The sequence below is a fragment of the Microchirus variegatus genome, assembly GCF_963457635.1.
Source record: "Microchirus variegatus genome assembly, chromosome: 1".
NCBI lineage: Eukaryota > Metazoa > Chordata > Actinopteri > Pleuronectiformes > Soleidae > Microchirus > Microchirus variegatus.
The window spans coordinates 23,466,708-23,485,093 of NC_139802.1; the positions used below are offsets into that span (position 1 = coordinate 23,466,708).

At 40.6% G+C, this 18,386-nt stretch overlaps 1 protein-coding gene across 2 annotated transcripts in view; it reads left to right on the forward strand.

Moving 5' to 3' along the window:
- Positions 1-1,708: 1,708 nt before the first annotated feature.
- Positions 1,709-18,386, forward strand: part of dgkb (diacylglycerol kinase, beta) — a gene marked incomplete at both ends in the record, with an annotated part of 96,624 nt that continues 79,946 nt past the window's right edge. The window contains 4 exons of one of the 2 annotated variants that reach the window (XM_083898993.1): positions 1,709-1,778; positions 12,649-12,725; positions 16,866-16,886; positions 17,270-17,420. In XM_083898993.1, the coding sequence (XP_083755119.1) occupies positions 1,709-1,778; positions 12,649-12,725; positions 16,866-16,886; positions 17,270-17,420 (319 nt within the window). The remainder of the gene's footprint in view (positions 1,779-12,648; positions 12,726-16,865; positions 16,887-17,269; positions 17,421-18,386) is intronic. The other variant, XM_083898994.1, reaches the window with a different exon arrangement.

Here is an 18,386-nt window from a genome sequence, read left to right on the forward strand (position 1 = left end):
AACATAGGTATGACCCCTCGTTGAGCCTCAAACTGCAGACCAAGGTAAGCCCATACCAGTACAAACACACATTTCTCCTCTGGATATCTATATTTAATTAATTCAGATATACCAAATAAGAAATGAATGTGCGTCATCTGTGAACACGTAGTTGAACATGCTCTGGAAAATTGTAATTTCCTGATTTACAAATATAATATAACTATAAATAACCGCAGTCATGTGCGCGCACCGCTGTGCCAGTTAAGACCTGCCTTTCAAACGTGCTAAATACAGACGCAAAAATAAACACCGCAATCAGTTTCAGGTTTGATAAAGCACTTTGCGCGTGCTAAAATAACACATTTACATTTTCTCCTCCCATCACACGCAAAATAGCGTGTAAACACCCCATATTGCATATGCATTAAGGCAAGAATGCTAAATGGGTTGCGAGTGCTATTATGCCCGTCTGAGGGACGCACTCCTCGTTGCGCCGTTAGTAGATCAGCATCAATGCTAATCTGTGTGTGCAATCCAGTTTGCGCATGTTTTTTCACGTGCAAAGCTTTAGTAAATCAGGCCCATAGTCTATCCCGCGAACTCGCGTCCGTTCGAGATTATCGCGTGATCTTCCGTGAATACCGCTGGCTCCCAAGGTACCGCGCCGTTGCTGTAACGCGCCCGGTGGGGATTGCTGCTGGTCGAATCAGAACCGCGCTGCTGACGTGCCGCGGCTGTGATGCGTCCAGTGGAAATCCGGGGTAAGAGTTGCTGAGTTGACGGTGGGTAAGAAAATCAGGTTTAAAGTATCTTCAAAGTATTTATTGTGAACTACATTTTTACACTTGAACATTGGCAGGATTCTGTAGATTAAATTAAATTTACAGAGATTAGGACTGCGACTAACAAAGGTTTTTTTATAATCGCTTAATCTGACAATTATTTAACGAGAAGAACTATTGAAAATGATACATGACAATATTATTTTGTACCATTAACTACAGCAAACTATTTTTATTTTTCGAGTTTTATTTATACCGGCAGCAGAACTCTTGTTTTGAAGGCCGAGAAATAAAGTCAGGTTAGCTTGTTCATTGTTTTTTACCTGCACAGGCATAGTTGCACATAACATAACATAAAAGATCACATACATGTGTGTTTTATTTCAAAAGAATAACTACTAAAACATTATATAACTATCATTTATCTTATTTTTTAAACATTACTTTGACAGGAAGTAGCCACACGCGCCTGCTAAATCGTGAATCTTAAGGCTTAAAATGGGACGTACTGGTGACATCACTTCCTGTTGCAACTGGTGATGAAGCACAATCATTGAAGCTGAAAGTGTAAATAAACCAGTGTATTTTGCTAACTAAATCATGTTATTTGCTCTCAGCTCAGTTTTTGGCATTTTTCAAAATCAGGAAGTAGGCGGGGTTAACTTCAAAAGAGGTGATTTAGTTGACCCTTTTAAGGGAAGTTGTAAATTAGACCAAACTAATCAATTATTGACTTTTTTTGCGATAAATCATCCTCATGTTGAGTTGCTTCTTGTTCGTGTGTGTGTCGCTGTCTTTAAGTGTGTGTGTTTGTGACAATGTCAATGTAACAGGTGATCTGATGTGTGTGTGTGTCGCTGTTGTCCTCCACAGTGCCTGACGCCCGACTGCGAGTCCTCGCCCGGGGAAATGCTCCACAGACAAAGAGACGAGGCGTGAACACCATGAGCTGCCAGGACAAATGGGTCACTCTGACCCCGGCTGAGTTTGCTCTGCTGCAGGAATACACTCAGTGTGAGTACCAGTGTAACGCTGTGTGTGAGAGGATGGTGGCACTGTGGAGGCGGCTGCGTTTTCCTTCTTCTGTCTCATTTTTCCCAAATCACAATCACGAGAGCTGCAAATGATGGTAAACTTTCAAAATGACGACCCGTCTTCAATTCCATTAAATTAAATGGATAACCCTGGTGTTCTGAAACATGATTGTATGAGATTGTAGCCTAATCCAAAAAAAACTAAAACAAAAACGTTAAAAACTATTTTATTTACACAGAGACAAATATGACCAATCATTTTAGTATGGAAGCGTATTACATTCACCTAAAATAATTTTTTAAGGGCTTTTTTTACGTCAGTTTTTTTTCCGGGGTTTGTAGATTTTATTAGATGAGTCTTTGGGGTGGCTGATCAATGGATTTTATTGATTAATTTGTGGTTTTTAGTTAAGATTTCCCCTTATCTTCCACCATTGATGAAGTTTGCTGAAATGTTATATATATATATATATATGTATATATTTAATGTATATATTATTAAATCAAAACGCCTGAACTTTCTCTTTAATTGAATTGAGTTTAATTCATGAATTGGCAGCAGCTGCTGTGCACAGTGACTCCACGTCGAGAAGAGTGAAGTCCCTGCCGGTTTTAAATCTTTTATTTTTGCTGAGTTAATCCACAATCAGTTTACTCTGAAATTAAAAGTAGTGACAGTAAATCTGTCCTCTGGATTTAATTTATCAGCACAATCGGGCTTTGGGTGCCTTGCTCAGGGGAACCCCAGCCCGTGGTCCCACCTGGAACCAGATACTTTCCCTCTTGGCCATGGGTCATTTAATCCAAGTACATCCTGGTAATCTTTCCCCTAAATCTCATCATTTCCTGAGACTATTCCCTCAAACCTGTTATGACTCGAGGCGTATTTTCATTTCACCGTTCTGAGCTGTTGTAAGACTTGTGCTCTTAAAAGCTTCACTATCCTCCTCCTCCTCCTCCTCACACACTCACACAGACAAATGTTTTAGTTCCCACACACAAACACACACACAAACTGCTCTAAACTGCAGCTCAACTTCACCACGGTTAATCTCAAGCGTCCCTCGGTTGTAGTGATAAATATTTGATGTCGTAATTGCCGGTGCTGATGTAGGGAAGCCAGAGCTGCTGGAGCGTTTAATCTCAGCTGCTGCCGAAGTTACTGCTGCTGTTTGAGCTCTGAATGATTAATTCTCCTCTCAAAACAAACATCTCTCCTCACACTCACAGTCTGAGCCAAAGCCTGGAGTTTATGTTACGCTGCGACATGTTGACACATTTCTTCTGTGTGCGAAATTGTACCAGGGGATGGAAAATATGACGCCACCACCTGGCAGCGGCGATCACACCTCCGACCCACACACACACAGCCACACATACACCCATACACGTTTACCTTGCAGAGAGGGGACTGTCACTTCAAATGTGCTTTTTAAATTTTTTTGGAGAAAAAGCAAAGTGGGCACAAAGATCACTGTGCGAAATACAGTGGGGTCTGGGGGTTAGGTCTGACCATGTTACAATGTAACCTCACAATGTAACTTTTTCCTAAATATTTTTGTTATGCCCTTTATAACCAGACAACATGTAAATTATTGTATTTGTAATTTTGGATTTTAATGTTTTAATTAATTGCTTTCCAAATTGGAAAAAGGCCCACACAAGCCCACAACTGACAGGGAAGATAGCAATACTGCAGGGTGTCACCTGGGGTGGTGACACGGTATTGCGCAACAATTGTGAGATGGGACCCCCCCGATTATTAATGGATAATTCGCATCACTGACTAAGATCCTTGAGCGACGTCTACCTATCAAATAAGGGACCTCCCACTGTTACAGTGAAAGTGTCTGCAGCCATTGTTTCACCTAATGAGTGTCTGTTTACTGCCAAGCCTTTCTTTGAGTCTCCAAATAAATGATCATTTAACTTGAATGTTATCAACATTTAAACCTTTTTCTGTGACACAAATATTAAATAATCCTGGCCACTGGAATTATAAGAATAAAAAAACAAGTTTATTTTCAAATTAGATGTAACTTTGTCACTATTCTGAGAGGGGTGACTCCGCCTTAAGACTCCTCCTGAACGCTAGTGATGGGAATTCCGGCTCTTTTTAGAGAACCGGCTCTTTCGGCTCGGCTCACTAAAAAGAGCCGGCTCTTTCGGCTCCCAAGCGGCTCTTCAGGTTGTTTTATTGCTTTCATTAATTTATCAACAACAATATAAAATTATGCACAAAATTAATTACTAAAGTAAAAAAACTTGCTTTTTATTCATATATGTTTATTATATAAATATGCTTTTATTTATACACTCCACATAAAATGTAAAAAATAAATTATAAAATACAAAAACAACTATTTACAATTCAACTTTTAACTATTTCAATTTTCAACTTTTTCCTTTTAAACAAATTTAAAGTGAAACAACACAAAACACTGCAAACCACAACATAATAAAATATAGATTAAAATATGCAAAACAAAAAGAAAAAAAATGAACACCCAGATGTTTAATTAAGGTCGAGGTTGGCATTAAGAAATACCAAGTGCGTCAGCTGTGCAGGTTGTTTGTGGAGCCGGCTCTGTAGGATATTCTTTTCTTGCAGACTCTACACTCTGCCACTGTGTTGTCAACAAAATTGAAATGGTTCCAGATTTTGCTTCTTTTCCTGGTGTCACTCATTTTCTTACTATGGTAAAGGTATCTACTATACCTTTTCTAATGTGTCGATGTTGTCTCCTCTTTCTCCCTCCTGCTCTGTTCGTGTGTTACTGCTGCGAGTGTAACTACCGCCCCTCCCCCCGCTGCTCAGCGCAAACACAAGGCACACACGCATATAGACCAATCACGTGCGAAGAAAAAAAAGTGAGAGAGAGAGAGAGAGTGACAAAAAAAAAAACACGGCTCCCAAGAAAGAGCCGGCTCCCGTCGTTCACTTCAAAGAGCCGGCTCTAAGAGCCGTTTCATTCGCGACCGACCCATCACTACTGAACGCTGATCAGGAACAGGAGGGTGGAGCTGCGCAGTTGGAGACAATCACCATCGGCTTCTCAGAAAGTAGGTCAGCCATGCCTCCTGCAGAGAGAGAGGGAGAGAGAAAACAGGAGCAGCAGGGGAAAACTAATAATAAAACTAAATAATATTGAGGGAAGGTGTGGTGATGAGTGAGATCGTGTCAGTACCTCCCCCTCAACGGGCGCCTCCTGGTGCCACGACAGAAGCCTCAGGATGGTCCCGGTGGAAGTCACGGATCAGGGACTTGTCCGACTGGCCATTCGATTGGGGATGATACCCGGAGGCAAGACTGGCGGAGGGCGGAGCAGAATGCCTTCCAAACCTGGGAGGCGAACTGGGGGCCTCGGTTGGATACGATGTCAACGGGGAACCCATGGAGCTTGAAGACATGATTGACCAGGAGTTCACCAGTCTCAGCAGAGGAGAGCAGCTTAGGAAGAGGGATGAAGTGGACCGCCTTGGAAAAACGGTCAACTACGGTGAGGACGGTGGTATGGTCGAGAGATGTGGGTAGACCGGTGACGAAGTCCACGGCTATATGGGACCAAGGACGACGCGGGATGGACAGCGGGTTGAGGAGACCAGCTGGAGCGCGATTGGTAGACTTTCCTCGGGCACAGACGGAGCAGGCGGAGATGAAAGTCGAGGTGTCTTGAGCCATGGTGGGCCACCAAAAACGCTGTTTGATGAATTTAAGTGTTCGTCCTACTCCAGGATGACAGGTGAGTTTCGACGAATGTGCCCACTGCAAAACCTCAGAACGAACAACGTTGGGGACGAACAGACACCGCGGAGGACCACCCCCAGGGTCGGGCTCGGTCTGTTGGGCCCTCCAGAAACTCTCCTCCACTGGCCAGGAGGCTGCTCCGATGATGTATGTGGATGGGATGATAGGGCCAGGTTCCAAACACAGTGGATCGGGGGAGAACTGTCGAGACAGGGTGTCGGGCTTGACGTTCCTGGAGCCGTGGCGAAAGGTGAGAGTGAAGTTGAAACTCCCCAGGAAAAGAGCCCAACGAGCCTGTCGGGAGTTTAGCCGCTTAGCATTCTGGAGGTATGAAAGGTTCTTGTGATCTGTCCATACGATGAGGCTGAGCAGCTCCCTCTAGCCAGTGTCTCCATTCTTGGAGGGCCAGTACCACTGCCAACAGAGAGGACTGCTCCTGCTCCCGTGTCCGAGGCATCTACTTCAACAATGAATTGTAGTTCCGGATCGGGATCTGAACGAATAGGAGCAGAGGTGAACAGTTCTTACAGGTGTAGGAAAGCGGCTTCGGCGTCGCTGGACCACAGGAACGTTTTGAGGGGTGAGGTGAGTCTGGTCAGGGGTTCGGCCACTTTTCTGTAATTCCTGATGAATCGACGGTAGAAATTTGCAAATCCCAAGAAACGCTGGAGTTGTTTGCGGGAGGAAGGTGTGGGCCAGTCTCGGACCGCGCTGATCTTGTCAGGGTTGGGTGAAAGCTTTCCTTTCTCCACGATGAACCCCAGGAATGGGACGGACTGACCGTGGAAACAGCACTTCTCTGCTTTTACGAATAGTCGATTCTCCAATAGCCGCTGTTACACCAAGCGAACATGCTGGACATGTTCCTCCTTCGTCTCTGAGAAAATAAGGATGTCGTCGAGGTAGACGAAGAGGAACCTGTCCAGCATGTCACGAAGAATGTCATTTACGAGGTGTTGAAAAACAGCGAGGCGTTGGTCCAGAGGAGTGTTGAACGCCGTGTTCCACTCGTCCCCCTCACGGATCTGAACCAAGTGATAGGCATTTCGGAGGTTGAGTTTTGAGAACACCTTGGCCTTACTGAGGGGACTGAACGCGGAGTCAAGCAGGGGTAGGGCGTAGCGCTTTCTAATCGTGATCTCGTTCAGGCCTCGATAGTCGATGCAGGAACGAAGGGATCCGTCCTTCTGGACGAAGAAGAATCATGCGGTGGGTCACCTCGGCCAGAGTCCTGCCGTCCAGGTCCGCGATAACCTTTGGTTTAGGGAGAGGTGTGATGGGAATTCCGGCCTGGGCGGCGACTTGCAGGTCGAGGAAGGACTCATCGGCACCAGAGTCAATGAGGAAGGAGAGAGGGAGTGATTGTTGTTAAAACCGCGGTAGCCCACTGTGCGGCTCTGCCAGAGAGTAAATTTATAAGAAATGTAATTTTAGCACTGTCGGTGGGATATGTCATGGGTTGAAGGTTGAAAACTGAGGAACATTGAAATAGGAAACTTGAACACTTTCCTATTTCCCCCGCATATCGTTCCGGGATGGGGACGTAAGATTCACGTGACACTGGGGGTGAAGCGTGGGCGGAAATGACAGTGACGATAGGTGTAGCATTAGCCTGAGACCGGTTCATAGAAGTTTGTTGGGTAAAAGATGCTAAGCTAACAGAGAGGTCGTGAATAGCTGTTGTAATTTCGGATAATAATCCTTCATGACGCCCTATCATTATGCCCTGGGCTGTTAAAGCCTGACGGAGGGCGTCACTGTCTGCCGGGTCCATGATGGTCAGATCGTTATGCCACGATTCTTATATAAGAATTAATGGTGTTATAATATAAGGACCCGAGTGCAGACAGATGACAAGAGATGGTAAGTAAAGAAAGTAATTTTATTATAAATGTCGTAATAATAATTACAGGAGACCGTGTGTGTGTGTGTGTGTGTGTGTGTGTGTGTGTGTGTGTATGTGTGTGCGTGTGTGCGTATACGTGTGTATGTGCGGTTCGGCTGCGCCGGATGAGATCAGCTGCAGCGGCGTAACAGTCAGAGTTCGTTCAGGAAGGTTCCTTCAGGGAACAACCTCACTCAGAGCAGGAGAGGGGGAGAGCCTGATGTTGAGTGGATGAAGAGGAGATGACAAGTAGGTAATGAGTCGAGCGACTGGATCCCAGGAGAAGGAGGAAGTCGTTGGCGAGGGTCCGTGTCTCTCAAGGCGCAGGAGACGTGGCGACTTGGAGAAAGATCAGTAAGTACGAGTGGCGAAGTTTCTTTTCAAGTAGAGGGATCAATACGTGCGACTTTACCGGTGAGTATAGAACAACGATCTGACACTGGTGATAGGGGCGACTCCGCCTTAAGACTCCTCCTGAACGCTGATCAGGAACAGGAGGGTGGAGCCACGCCTCCTGCAGAGAGAGAGGGAGAGAGAAAACAGGAGCAGCAGGGGAAAACTAATAATAAAACGAAATAATATTGAGGGAAGGTGTGGTGATGAGTGAGATCGTGTCAAACTTGGCTGATCTCAGACTCACACGCACGTACGCATGCACGCACACACACACACACTCTCTCTCTCTCTCTCTCTCATCGTTACAAAATCACACACAGGCCTAAAAATGATACAGCAAAAAAATTATCCGCTCATTTTTTTTTTTTTATGAATAAACTAAACCATTTTTAACCCCAAAAACATTTTTGCATCTGTTTTTCTGAATGAATGATTCAGAAATTTCACCGTTCTGCAACATTTTCAAAAAGAAAAAGGACATTTTGAATCAATAAGTTAAAAATTAAAAAGTACTTTTCCCTCGTCAAAGTAAATATAGTGGTAGATATTTAAACCATTGCTGTTTTTCTTAAAAAAATATTTCTGAATTCTTACTAAAAGTAGATATAGCAGTATATATATCTGAAGAATATTTCTTTACAAAAAATAAAAATAAAGGCTCTGTTTTTTCTGAATTAACAAAAGGATTTTTGCATTAAGACAATCAATCAATCAATCAATCTTTATTTGTATAGCCCACAGTTTACAAAACATAGTTTGTCTTCACAGGGTTGGTAACATCCTCTGTCCTTAGACCTTCGACCAGGGTCAGGAAAAACAACCAGGGAAAAAACCCTTATAACAGGGAAAAAGGCTAGAAACCTTAGGGAGAACCACAGGTGAGGGATCCACTCAATCAGTCAATCAGTCAAATTCAGTCAAAACAATAATTTTGACTGAATTCATAAACGAGGTAATTGTTTTAGAATCAAATTTTCTGAATTAATGAGATAAATTCTACCCTTGATGAAGTTTTTCTGTACAAACGAGACAATGTCATTTAAAAAGTTGCTTTTTTATGATTTCGTACTAAAAGTATATGATATTAGTAGATATTTGAACAAAAAAAACTTAATTAATTAATAAGAATATTTGATCCTGATATGTGATAATAGTGGTGTGAATCACAGCGTTCCTCACGATACGATAGGCGCTGCTCTTTTCCTTTAATAAACAGACTGCTCCAGTTCCACTGTAGGCACGCTAACGGCGCTAAAGGAGCTAATGCAGCTAACGGAGCTAACTGGTAAACGGTGCCTGGACTCTGGTGCCGCGACACGTAAACATGATGTCACGCACGTCTTTTTTCCGGTCAGTAGTCATGGAAACATGTCGTGCGTTAACGTTGATGCCGTTGAACTCGTTAACGTGTCCAGCACTAATTCACATTAGTGCTGGACACAATCTGTCTGAACTGAAGAAAACAAAAAATGTTTACGTGAAAAATGAACCGTTAAAGGGGGAAGTAAGAAGTTTATAGTGACATCTAGAGGAGAGGCTGAAATTTACAACAAAGACCTGCTCCTCTGCTCACCCCCTCCCTTCCCTGAGCGCTACGGTATCCTCAGCTGGTCAAATGTCGTCCTCGTCGTCTTTCTCCGTGTCAGCAGATGAGGTTCGTGAGGTGAGGGAGAGGGCGAGCTACCGCGGCCGTAGCAGACGAAGCGGAGAGAGTGGAGGCGGGACTTCCGCTACAAGTAAAGAGACGCTTGATTTGTTCTCTCGCGTTTGTCCTTACAGGCTCCGGTAGAAACATGGCGTCTCGCTGCTAACAGTGGCTATGCAACCGCGGCCCGCAACCATGTTATTTTACATGACTTTTTGAAACACTACGAAAATGAAACAAAAACTATTATACAGCGACTAGACAATGCAGGAGCACATAATATGTATGAAAAAGTGGATTTTGGGTTATATAAACCCATAAATACTACATATTGTCCCTTTAACTGTTTCCCCCTCATTTATTTGAGCTGCGCCACCATGAGGAGACGTGAAGTAATGACATCCGGCGAGTGATAATGGTTTACTTTTGGTTGTTTTTGGTGTCTTCATTTTTGGTTTCTTTGCTCCATAAAACAAAAATCACCAAAGTCACTTGAGAACATCATTATTTTAAAATGTATGACTTTTCTGGACACAATCCTCGATTAATTAAGATGAATCAATTATGAAAGTAATAGGTTATGTGAAGGTTAAGGGTTAGGCACTGACTTGTAATAGTTAAGATTAGGGTAAACATCCTGGGACTGCGTTACATGGATGAGTGTCCTCACTAAGAATGTTTGTGTGTGTGCATTTGTGTGTGTGTTTGTGTGTTGGACAGATTTGGATAATGATGTTTCAGCGAGCACTTTGTCTGCGCTGCAGCTACAGGTTATAAAATATCCCCGTCGTCTGAGTGGGAACAATGAGCCCCATCACGTCGCCTCACCTTCTCCCTGATTAAAGTGAGCCGCGGCACACTCTTTCATAACATTTTAATAGCTGTGTGCCTAGTCACGCACCCCACATCTGACTCACAACAATTAGTTTCTCTTTATGTGATATAATTGCTTTTGTGCACAGAGCAGCAGCAGACTGTTTGCTCCTCTCTCTTTTATCACAGAGAGATTGTCACATTTAAAGGTTTTAAGACAAACGTAGAAACACGAGACGAGACGATGATTACACTCCGACACACAGCGGGATAAATAAATCATTAGCCCGAGAAAATAAATGATAATTCAGCCGAGGCTGCGGAGTGTGACAGACAATCAGTGGATACATAATCACTCTGCTCTGTAATGGACGCCTGTGGACGGTGAATCGCTAATAAAGACTCGCAATAACGATGACACATATCAGGTGCATATATGTGTGTCTGTGTGCATATATGTGTGTGTGTGCGTCTATGTATATGTGTGCGTATATATGTGTATATGTATGCATATATGTGTGCGTATCTACGTGTATATGTGAGTGTATATATGTGTGTGCATATGTGAGTATGTGTGCGTATATATGTGTATATGTATATGTATATATGTGTGTGTATATGTATATACACACATATATGTGTTGAGAGAATATAATGACACAAGTTTTTTCTCTCATTTTAATTAAATTAAAGTATTTAATGTAGAACTTTATAAAAGCCTTATTTTATAGTAAACATATTCTATTGTTCTACCTTGTGTTGTTGGGACAGAATATATAACAAGATGGTTCTTCTTTCTGCTCCTTTTCGTTCATGTTTTTGGATTTCCTTGTAGTTTTTTGTGGTGTTTGTATTTGCTATGTTTGAGGAATGGAAATAAAAATCAATGAACTAATACTAATAATAAACAGATGAGGGAAACACAGCAGCTCATTAGCATCACAAAGACATTTTTAAGTTTAAAGTGTGACGATCAGAGGTGGATTTAGACGAGCGTCCAGCTCGTGTGATAAAAACACACTCATTAACTTGAGTAACATTAGAACCTGGTGTCTGCGGCGCCGCTAATTGATTTAGCCGTGGAGCTCATGAATGCTCTGTGGTGCACAGTCATTATCACAGCCGCTCACTTTGACTTATTTCACTGTGACTGAGTGAATGAATGAATGTTAACACACACAGCGCTTCGTTCCTGTTCAACACGTGTGTTGTCATTAGCCAGGTTTTAGTGCACAGTTCTTCAGTATAATTGACTGATGTTATTCTCACCTGCTGCTTCCCCTCACATGTGTGGAGCTTTAGATTTTAGAGTTTAGTGCAGAGCAAACACCAGCTTGTGCTCCTCAGGTGGTCTGAGAAGTGATTCCACCTGAATGCTGATGTTCTGCTGCAGCAGAATTTCACCTGAACTTTAATAACTAACTCATCTACTTCAGGTAAAAGAGTCTCATATATATATATATAAAACATTGTTTCATGTCTTCTTTTCATGCAGTTTAATTTTCTCTTGAGTCTGTGAAGATGAAATTCTGCATCAGGGCAAATGGATCATTTCCTGAATTTCAAAAAATCATTAAAATTATTCCTCAAGAGGTTTGCAAATAATATTTGTATTATATATAATAATAATATATATAATATTAATAATATGTTCAACTGATCTTTGTTCAGGGTGATGCCGACTATTATGATGGTAAATTTCAATTAATTCCGAGATACTTTTTGTTTTTTTGAAGAAAGTCGACCCACTGTCAAAGTGCATCAGGGCAAATGGATCATTTTTGTTCAGGGCGATGCCGACTATTTTTATGGAAAATGTCATTCTGAGATACTTTTTTTTTTTTGCTGATGAGCCACTGCCTGCCTGGTGCAGCATGATAAATCAGTGAAAATTAAAATCCCCCCCCCCAAAAATTGAAAATCAAAGATGCACACCATCGGGTCATGCTCAACCCATATCCAAAGTCTTCGGGCAATCTGACTAACGGTCAGCGAGCTATGCCTGTCACAGACAGACAGACGCAACTCGCTTTATAGATAGATATCTCTGGCTAACTATCCTGCTATCTATCTAGTTATATATCTGGCTAACTATCCTACTGTCTATCTAGTTCTCTATCTAACTGGTAATCCATTTCACTAGCTATTTAAATAGACCTCTAAATTAGTACCTATCTAATCGCTGAGATTGTTTAAAGTCTCTCAGATTGAAGTTGTAGTGAAAGTGTTTTGCTGCACTGAGCCCCGCCTCCTCTGTCCTAACATGCCCTTCTTTGCTGAGTGTAGTTGTTTTTAAATGAACGTTTATTATGTGACAAATGTCAATGTGTACAAATGATGTTGTCGTCTGTGTGTTTGCTCAGACTCCACCAAGAAGCTGAAGGATGTGCTGCAGGAGTTCCATGGAGATGGTGTTTTGGCCAAATACAATCCAGAGGAGGTATGTTCAGTTTACGTTATGTCATATATGTATACATATTATGGCATGCCGTTCAGGAAATTCATCTTTGAATATATGGAATGAAACTTTGAATATATTGAATGAACCTTTGAATATATGGAATGAAACTTGAATATATTGAATGCAACCTTGAATATATTGAATGAAACTTGAATATATGGAATGAAACTTGAATATATTGAATGAAACTTGAATATATGGAATGAAACTCTGAATATATTGAATGAAACCTTGAATATATGGAATGAAACTTGAATATATTGAATTAAACTTGAATATATGGAATGAAAACCTTGAATATATGGAATGAAACTTTGAATATATGGAATGAAACCTTGAATATATGGAATGAAACTTTGAATATATGGAATGAAACCTTGAATATATTGAATGAAACCTTGAATATATTGAATGAAACCTTAAATATATTGAATGAAACTTTGAATATATGGAATGAAACCTTGAATATATTGAATCAAACTTGACTGATGTCAGACTTCACGGCAGTGTGTGCGGCCATCTTGTGTAACCAGTGGATGCTGCAGCAAAAAGTGACAATGAGTCAGGCCGCTCGCAATCTCCTTGCAGCAATATTAAACAATGAGGACATCATTACGACACTGGCGAATGCATGTGAAGATCCTCCCGATACACCTGCCTTATATCCTGCCCGGTAACAGAGCGAATCCTTCATGAAAAAGCATTAACGGAACACTCTGCTGTGTGTATAGGTCTATGTCGGTATCTATGTAGCTATATAGGTACAGTGGTATGCAAAAGTTTGGGCACCTCTGTAAATGTTCATGATTTTCCTTTGTAAATCATTGGTTGTTTGGATAGGAAATTTCAGTTAAATATATCATATTAGAGAAAAACATATATTAACATAGATATTTGAGAAGTGAAATAGAGTTATATGATTTACACAAAGTGTGCAAGAAATATTTAAACAAAATTAGGCATATGCATAAGTTTAGGCACCACAAAAGAAACATTTTGTGCATCCTCCTTTTGCAGAAATAACAGCCTCTAAACGCTTCCTATAGCTTCCAATTAGAGTCTGTTCAATTCAAATGCTCAATAATATTCAGGTCTGGGGACTGAGATGGCCATTCCAGAACGTTGTATTTGTTCCTCTGCATGAATGCCTTAGAAGATTTTGAGCAGTGTTTAGGGTCGTTGTCTTGTTGAAAGATCCAGCCCCGACACAACTTCACCTTTGTCACTGATTCCTAGACATTGTTCTCCAGAGTGGAATCCATGTGACCCCAACTTTAACAAGATTCCCAGTCCCTGCACTGGCCACAGCTCCACAGCATGATGGAACCGCCACCAAATATTACTGTAGGTAGCAAGTGTTTTTCTTGGAATGCTGTGTTCGTTTTCTACCATGCAAAACACCCCTTGTTTTGCCCAAATAACTCTATTTTAGTTTCATCAGTCCACAGCACCTTATTCCAAATGTGCTTTAGCATACCTCAAGCGACTCTGTTTGTGACGGGTGCAGAGAAAAGGCTTTTTCTGCATTACTCTTCCATACAGCATCTCCTTGTGTAAAGTGTGCTGAATAGTTGAACGATGCACAGTGACACCATCTGCAGCAAGATGATGTTGTAGGTCTTTGGAGCTGGTCTGTGGGTTGACTGTGACTGTTCTCACCATCCTTCACCTCTGCTTATCTGAGATTTTTCTTGGTCTGCCACTTCGGGCCTTAACTAGAACTGTGTCTGTGGTCTTCACATTCCTCACAATGTTCCTCACAGTTGAAACTGAGAGCTTAAATCTCTGAGATAGCTTTCTGTATCCTTCCCCTAAACCATGATATTGAACAATCATTGTTTTCAGGTCATTTGAGAGTTGATTTGAGGCTCCCATGTTGCCACTCTTCAGAGAAGATGCAAAGAGGAGAAACATTTACAATTGGCCTCCTTAAATACCCTTTCTCATGATTGGATTCACCTGTGTATGGAGGTCAAGGGTCACTGAGGTTACCAAACCATGTTTGAGTTCCATTTATTAGTGCTAAAGGTATTGAAATAAATAAAATGACAAGGGTGCCTATTATGCACAATTTATAATAATATATAATTTATATGCACAATAATTTTATTTAAATAATTCTTGCACACTTTCTATAAATCATATAAACTTTATTTCACTTCTCAATTATCACTGTGTTTGTCTCCTATATGATATATTTAACTGACATTTCTCATCCAAACAACCAATGATTTATAAAGGAAAATCATAAAAATTTACAGGGGTGCCCAAACTTTTGCATACCACTGTATGTATTTTGTGGTTGATATATGCCATTAAACGGTGTTACAGTGATTAACACAGCAGTAATATATTAATATTTTTTTTTTATTCCATAAAAATTATCTCCGTAAGGCATAATCTCATTTTGCATTCGTCTGTCTGTCAATCCGCTCTGTGAGTAATGTGCCCAAAGCTGACAATGTGTCGCCGATCATCAAATACGTTCAATACTAAACTAAATATTCAGCCTGCATTGATCTATGAATGTGGGTGATTCGTATTGTATCTAAACAATATATGAAGAGCTTCTCTTTCAGTTCACAAAATCCTTTTAGCTTCTCCAGTCCCGGAGAAGTGCCGTGTCAGAGCGCAGTGCCATTACGCACGGCCATTCACTGTGTTTACCTTCATTAAATCACCTGAAAACTAAATCAAGCTAACCATACGGACCTATACACACAGCGGAGTGTTCCGTTAATAGTTCTACTTTTTCATGAAGGATTCGCTCTGTTACCGGGCAACGTGTAGGTGTATCGGGAGGATTTTCACATGCATTCGCCAAGTGTCGTAATGATGTCCTCATTGTTTAATATTGCTGCAACGAGATTGCGAGCGGCCTGACTCATTGTCACTTTTTGCTGCAGCATCCACTGGTTACACAAGATGGCCGCACACACTGCTGTGAAGTCCGATGTCAGTCAAGTTTCATTCAATATATTCAAGGTTTCATTCCATATATTCAAGGTTTCATTCAATATATTCAAGGTTTCATTCAATATATTCAAGGTTTCATTCAATATATTCAAGGTTTCATTCAATATATTCAAGTTTCATTCAATATATTCAAGGTTTCGTTCCATATATTCAAGGTTTCGTTCCATATATTCAAGGTTTCATTCCATATATTCAAGTTTCGTTCAATATATTCAAGTTTCATTCAATATATTCAAGGTTTCATTCCATATTTTCAAGGTTTAATTCCATATATTCAAGGTTTCATTCAATATATTCAAGTTTCACTCCATATATTCAAGTTTCACTCCATATATTCAAAGGTTCATTTAATATATTCAAAGTTTCATTCCATATATTCAAAGATTAATTTCCTGAACGGCATGCCATAATATGTATACATATATATATATATATATGTATACATACATACATATATACAGTATATAAATGTTTATTAAAGCATTGGTAACATTAATTAAAGTCTTCTTTACAGATTAATTTAATAATAAAACATTTTCAGCACAGGATGACAGTTCAGATATCTCCTCTGTGTTTTATTTCCTGTTCTGATTTAATTTCTCACTCTTCACACATTGGATAAAGTGTAAACTGCCAGTTTAGCATCACAGAATAATTGGATGTCACCTCAGCGGTGGCAGCAGCAAAGTTTGTATCCAGGTTTTGTCGCGATGATAAAAATGATGGAGTTCTGTGTTTAGATTTTCGATGACTGAATAAACGAGGTGTGGAGGATTGTTCTCACCTTCACTTTAATGATCCTCGGTTTTCTTCACAAAAACACTTATTAAAAAAAAAAAAAATCCTTATGCAGTTCACTATTCCACTGTTATAACATGCTCCAAACATGAAACCTTATCTAATACTGTTTGTTTTTTAATATATATGTATATGTATATGTATATGTATATGTATGTATGTGTTTATATGTATGTATGTGTTTATATGTATATGCATGTATGTATGTGTATATATGTATACACATACATACATACATACATATATATATATATATATTTTAGCATGGCAGTAATACAAAATAAATAATTAAACAATGTTTCCATGAACGTGTTTCTTTCCTCCTTTAAACGCTGCGTGTCACAGAAGCAGGAAATCCTCAGTCAGGTACAGTAACTCATGTGTTTAACTTTATGAGATTATGTACTGCAAATACAGTATTTCACAACTCCACAAAGCTCTCAGAGAGCTTTATATGCCTGTAAATATATCCAAACATGTCTTTTTCAAAATAATTTGATGATAATTTGAGTCATTTCTGTGAAAATTTCAACATTATGACTGGTTTCCAACTTGCTTGTTAAGACCCCCTGTAAAGAATGCAATATTTAGATGCTTTCTTAGTTATTTGAGTATCTGTGATGTTAAAGAGACAATCACAGATAAATAAAAGTCTTGTTCATAATGAATTGTCAGTTTAACATGAGAGTAAAGAATGTAACTGAGTCAAGAGAGCTGGAATTGAACCTTCTGTTTTTGGGTTGTTTCAGGAGATCGACTTTGAGGGCTTCAAGGTTTTTATGCAGACGTTCTTGGAGAGCGAACTCTCCGAAGAGTTCTGTCAACACCTCTTCATGTCGTTCAGCAACAAGGGTCTGATGAAACCCAGTCCGTCATGTTCAGACAAATCCAAAGTCTCCGGTAAGTATTTCACGGTTGGACATCATTTTCTGAAGTTTGTAAACCACTCGCTCTTCCACACCAAACCCCATATAGAAAATCAGTCATTTTAGCACACAGAAACACAGATGTTTTTGGTCTACTGCTGCCTCGTGTGGTCACTTTGTGTCACTGAGGTAAATCTAAATTGAGGTTTAAAAAACCTGAAAATTTAAATAACACGTCTGAACTTACTGATGGAGGCAGCGGTGGATTTAACAACGCCGCAAAATCACTGGTTTTTTCGATGGGGTTTGGTGTGGGTTTTTTTTTCCTTGTGTCACTGGCAGCCATGTTTTCACTTAAAGGTCCAGTCTGTGAAGTGAAAATGAAAATATTAAATTTTTCTGTGTTTATACGCTAAATGATGCTAACTAATGATGCTAACTGAAGGCTGCATATGTGAAAAAATAAAAACTAGACACAAAGCAGCACTCACTATATCTTAAAACCATGTGTTAAAAATACATGAGCTATCACTTTAACCTCTGTTTTAATAGTGGCTTGGTTTGAATCCAGTGCAGCCCGTTTGTTGCTCAAGTGCACCGCAGCAGTGACACTCTGCTAATGATTTTTCAGAATAGTCTCAGACTTGACACAGTCTAATTTCCTGAGTCGTCTAAGATGCTGCCAAGTCCAGCGCCCGCCTGATGGAGCGCGATGGAAATTGTAGTGTGGAGGCTGCCAATTGTCTTGGCAACTGTCTTGTTTGTTTTCAGCGGTTTACTCTAATATCTCCTTCTCCCGTGAACGATGACTCACTGCTGTTGAAATGACACTTCATACGCCAAGAAAAAAGGGACACTGTTGCCTCCCATTCTGTCCACTTTTACTCAGAACACAGCAGTTAAAGGGAGAGTAAAGGTCGGCTGTCAGAGGTTCTGACACGCTCACAGTCGACGCTGACTCCTCTCTAAACGCCCCCTGCTGGCACCAGGAAGCAGCCGG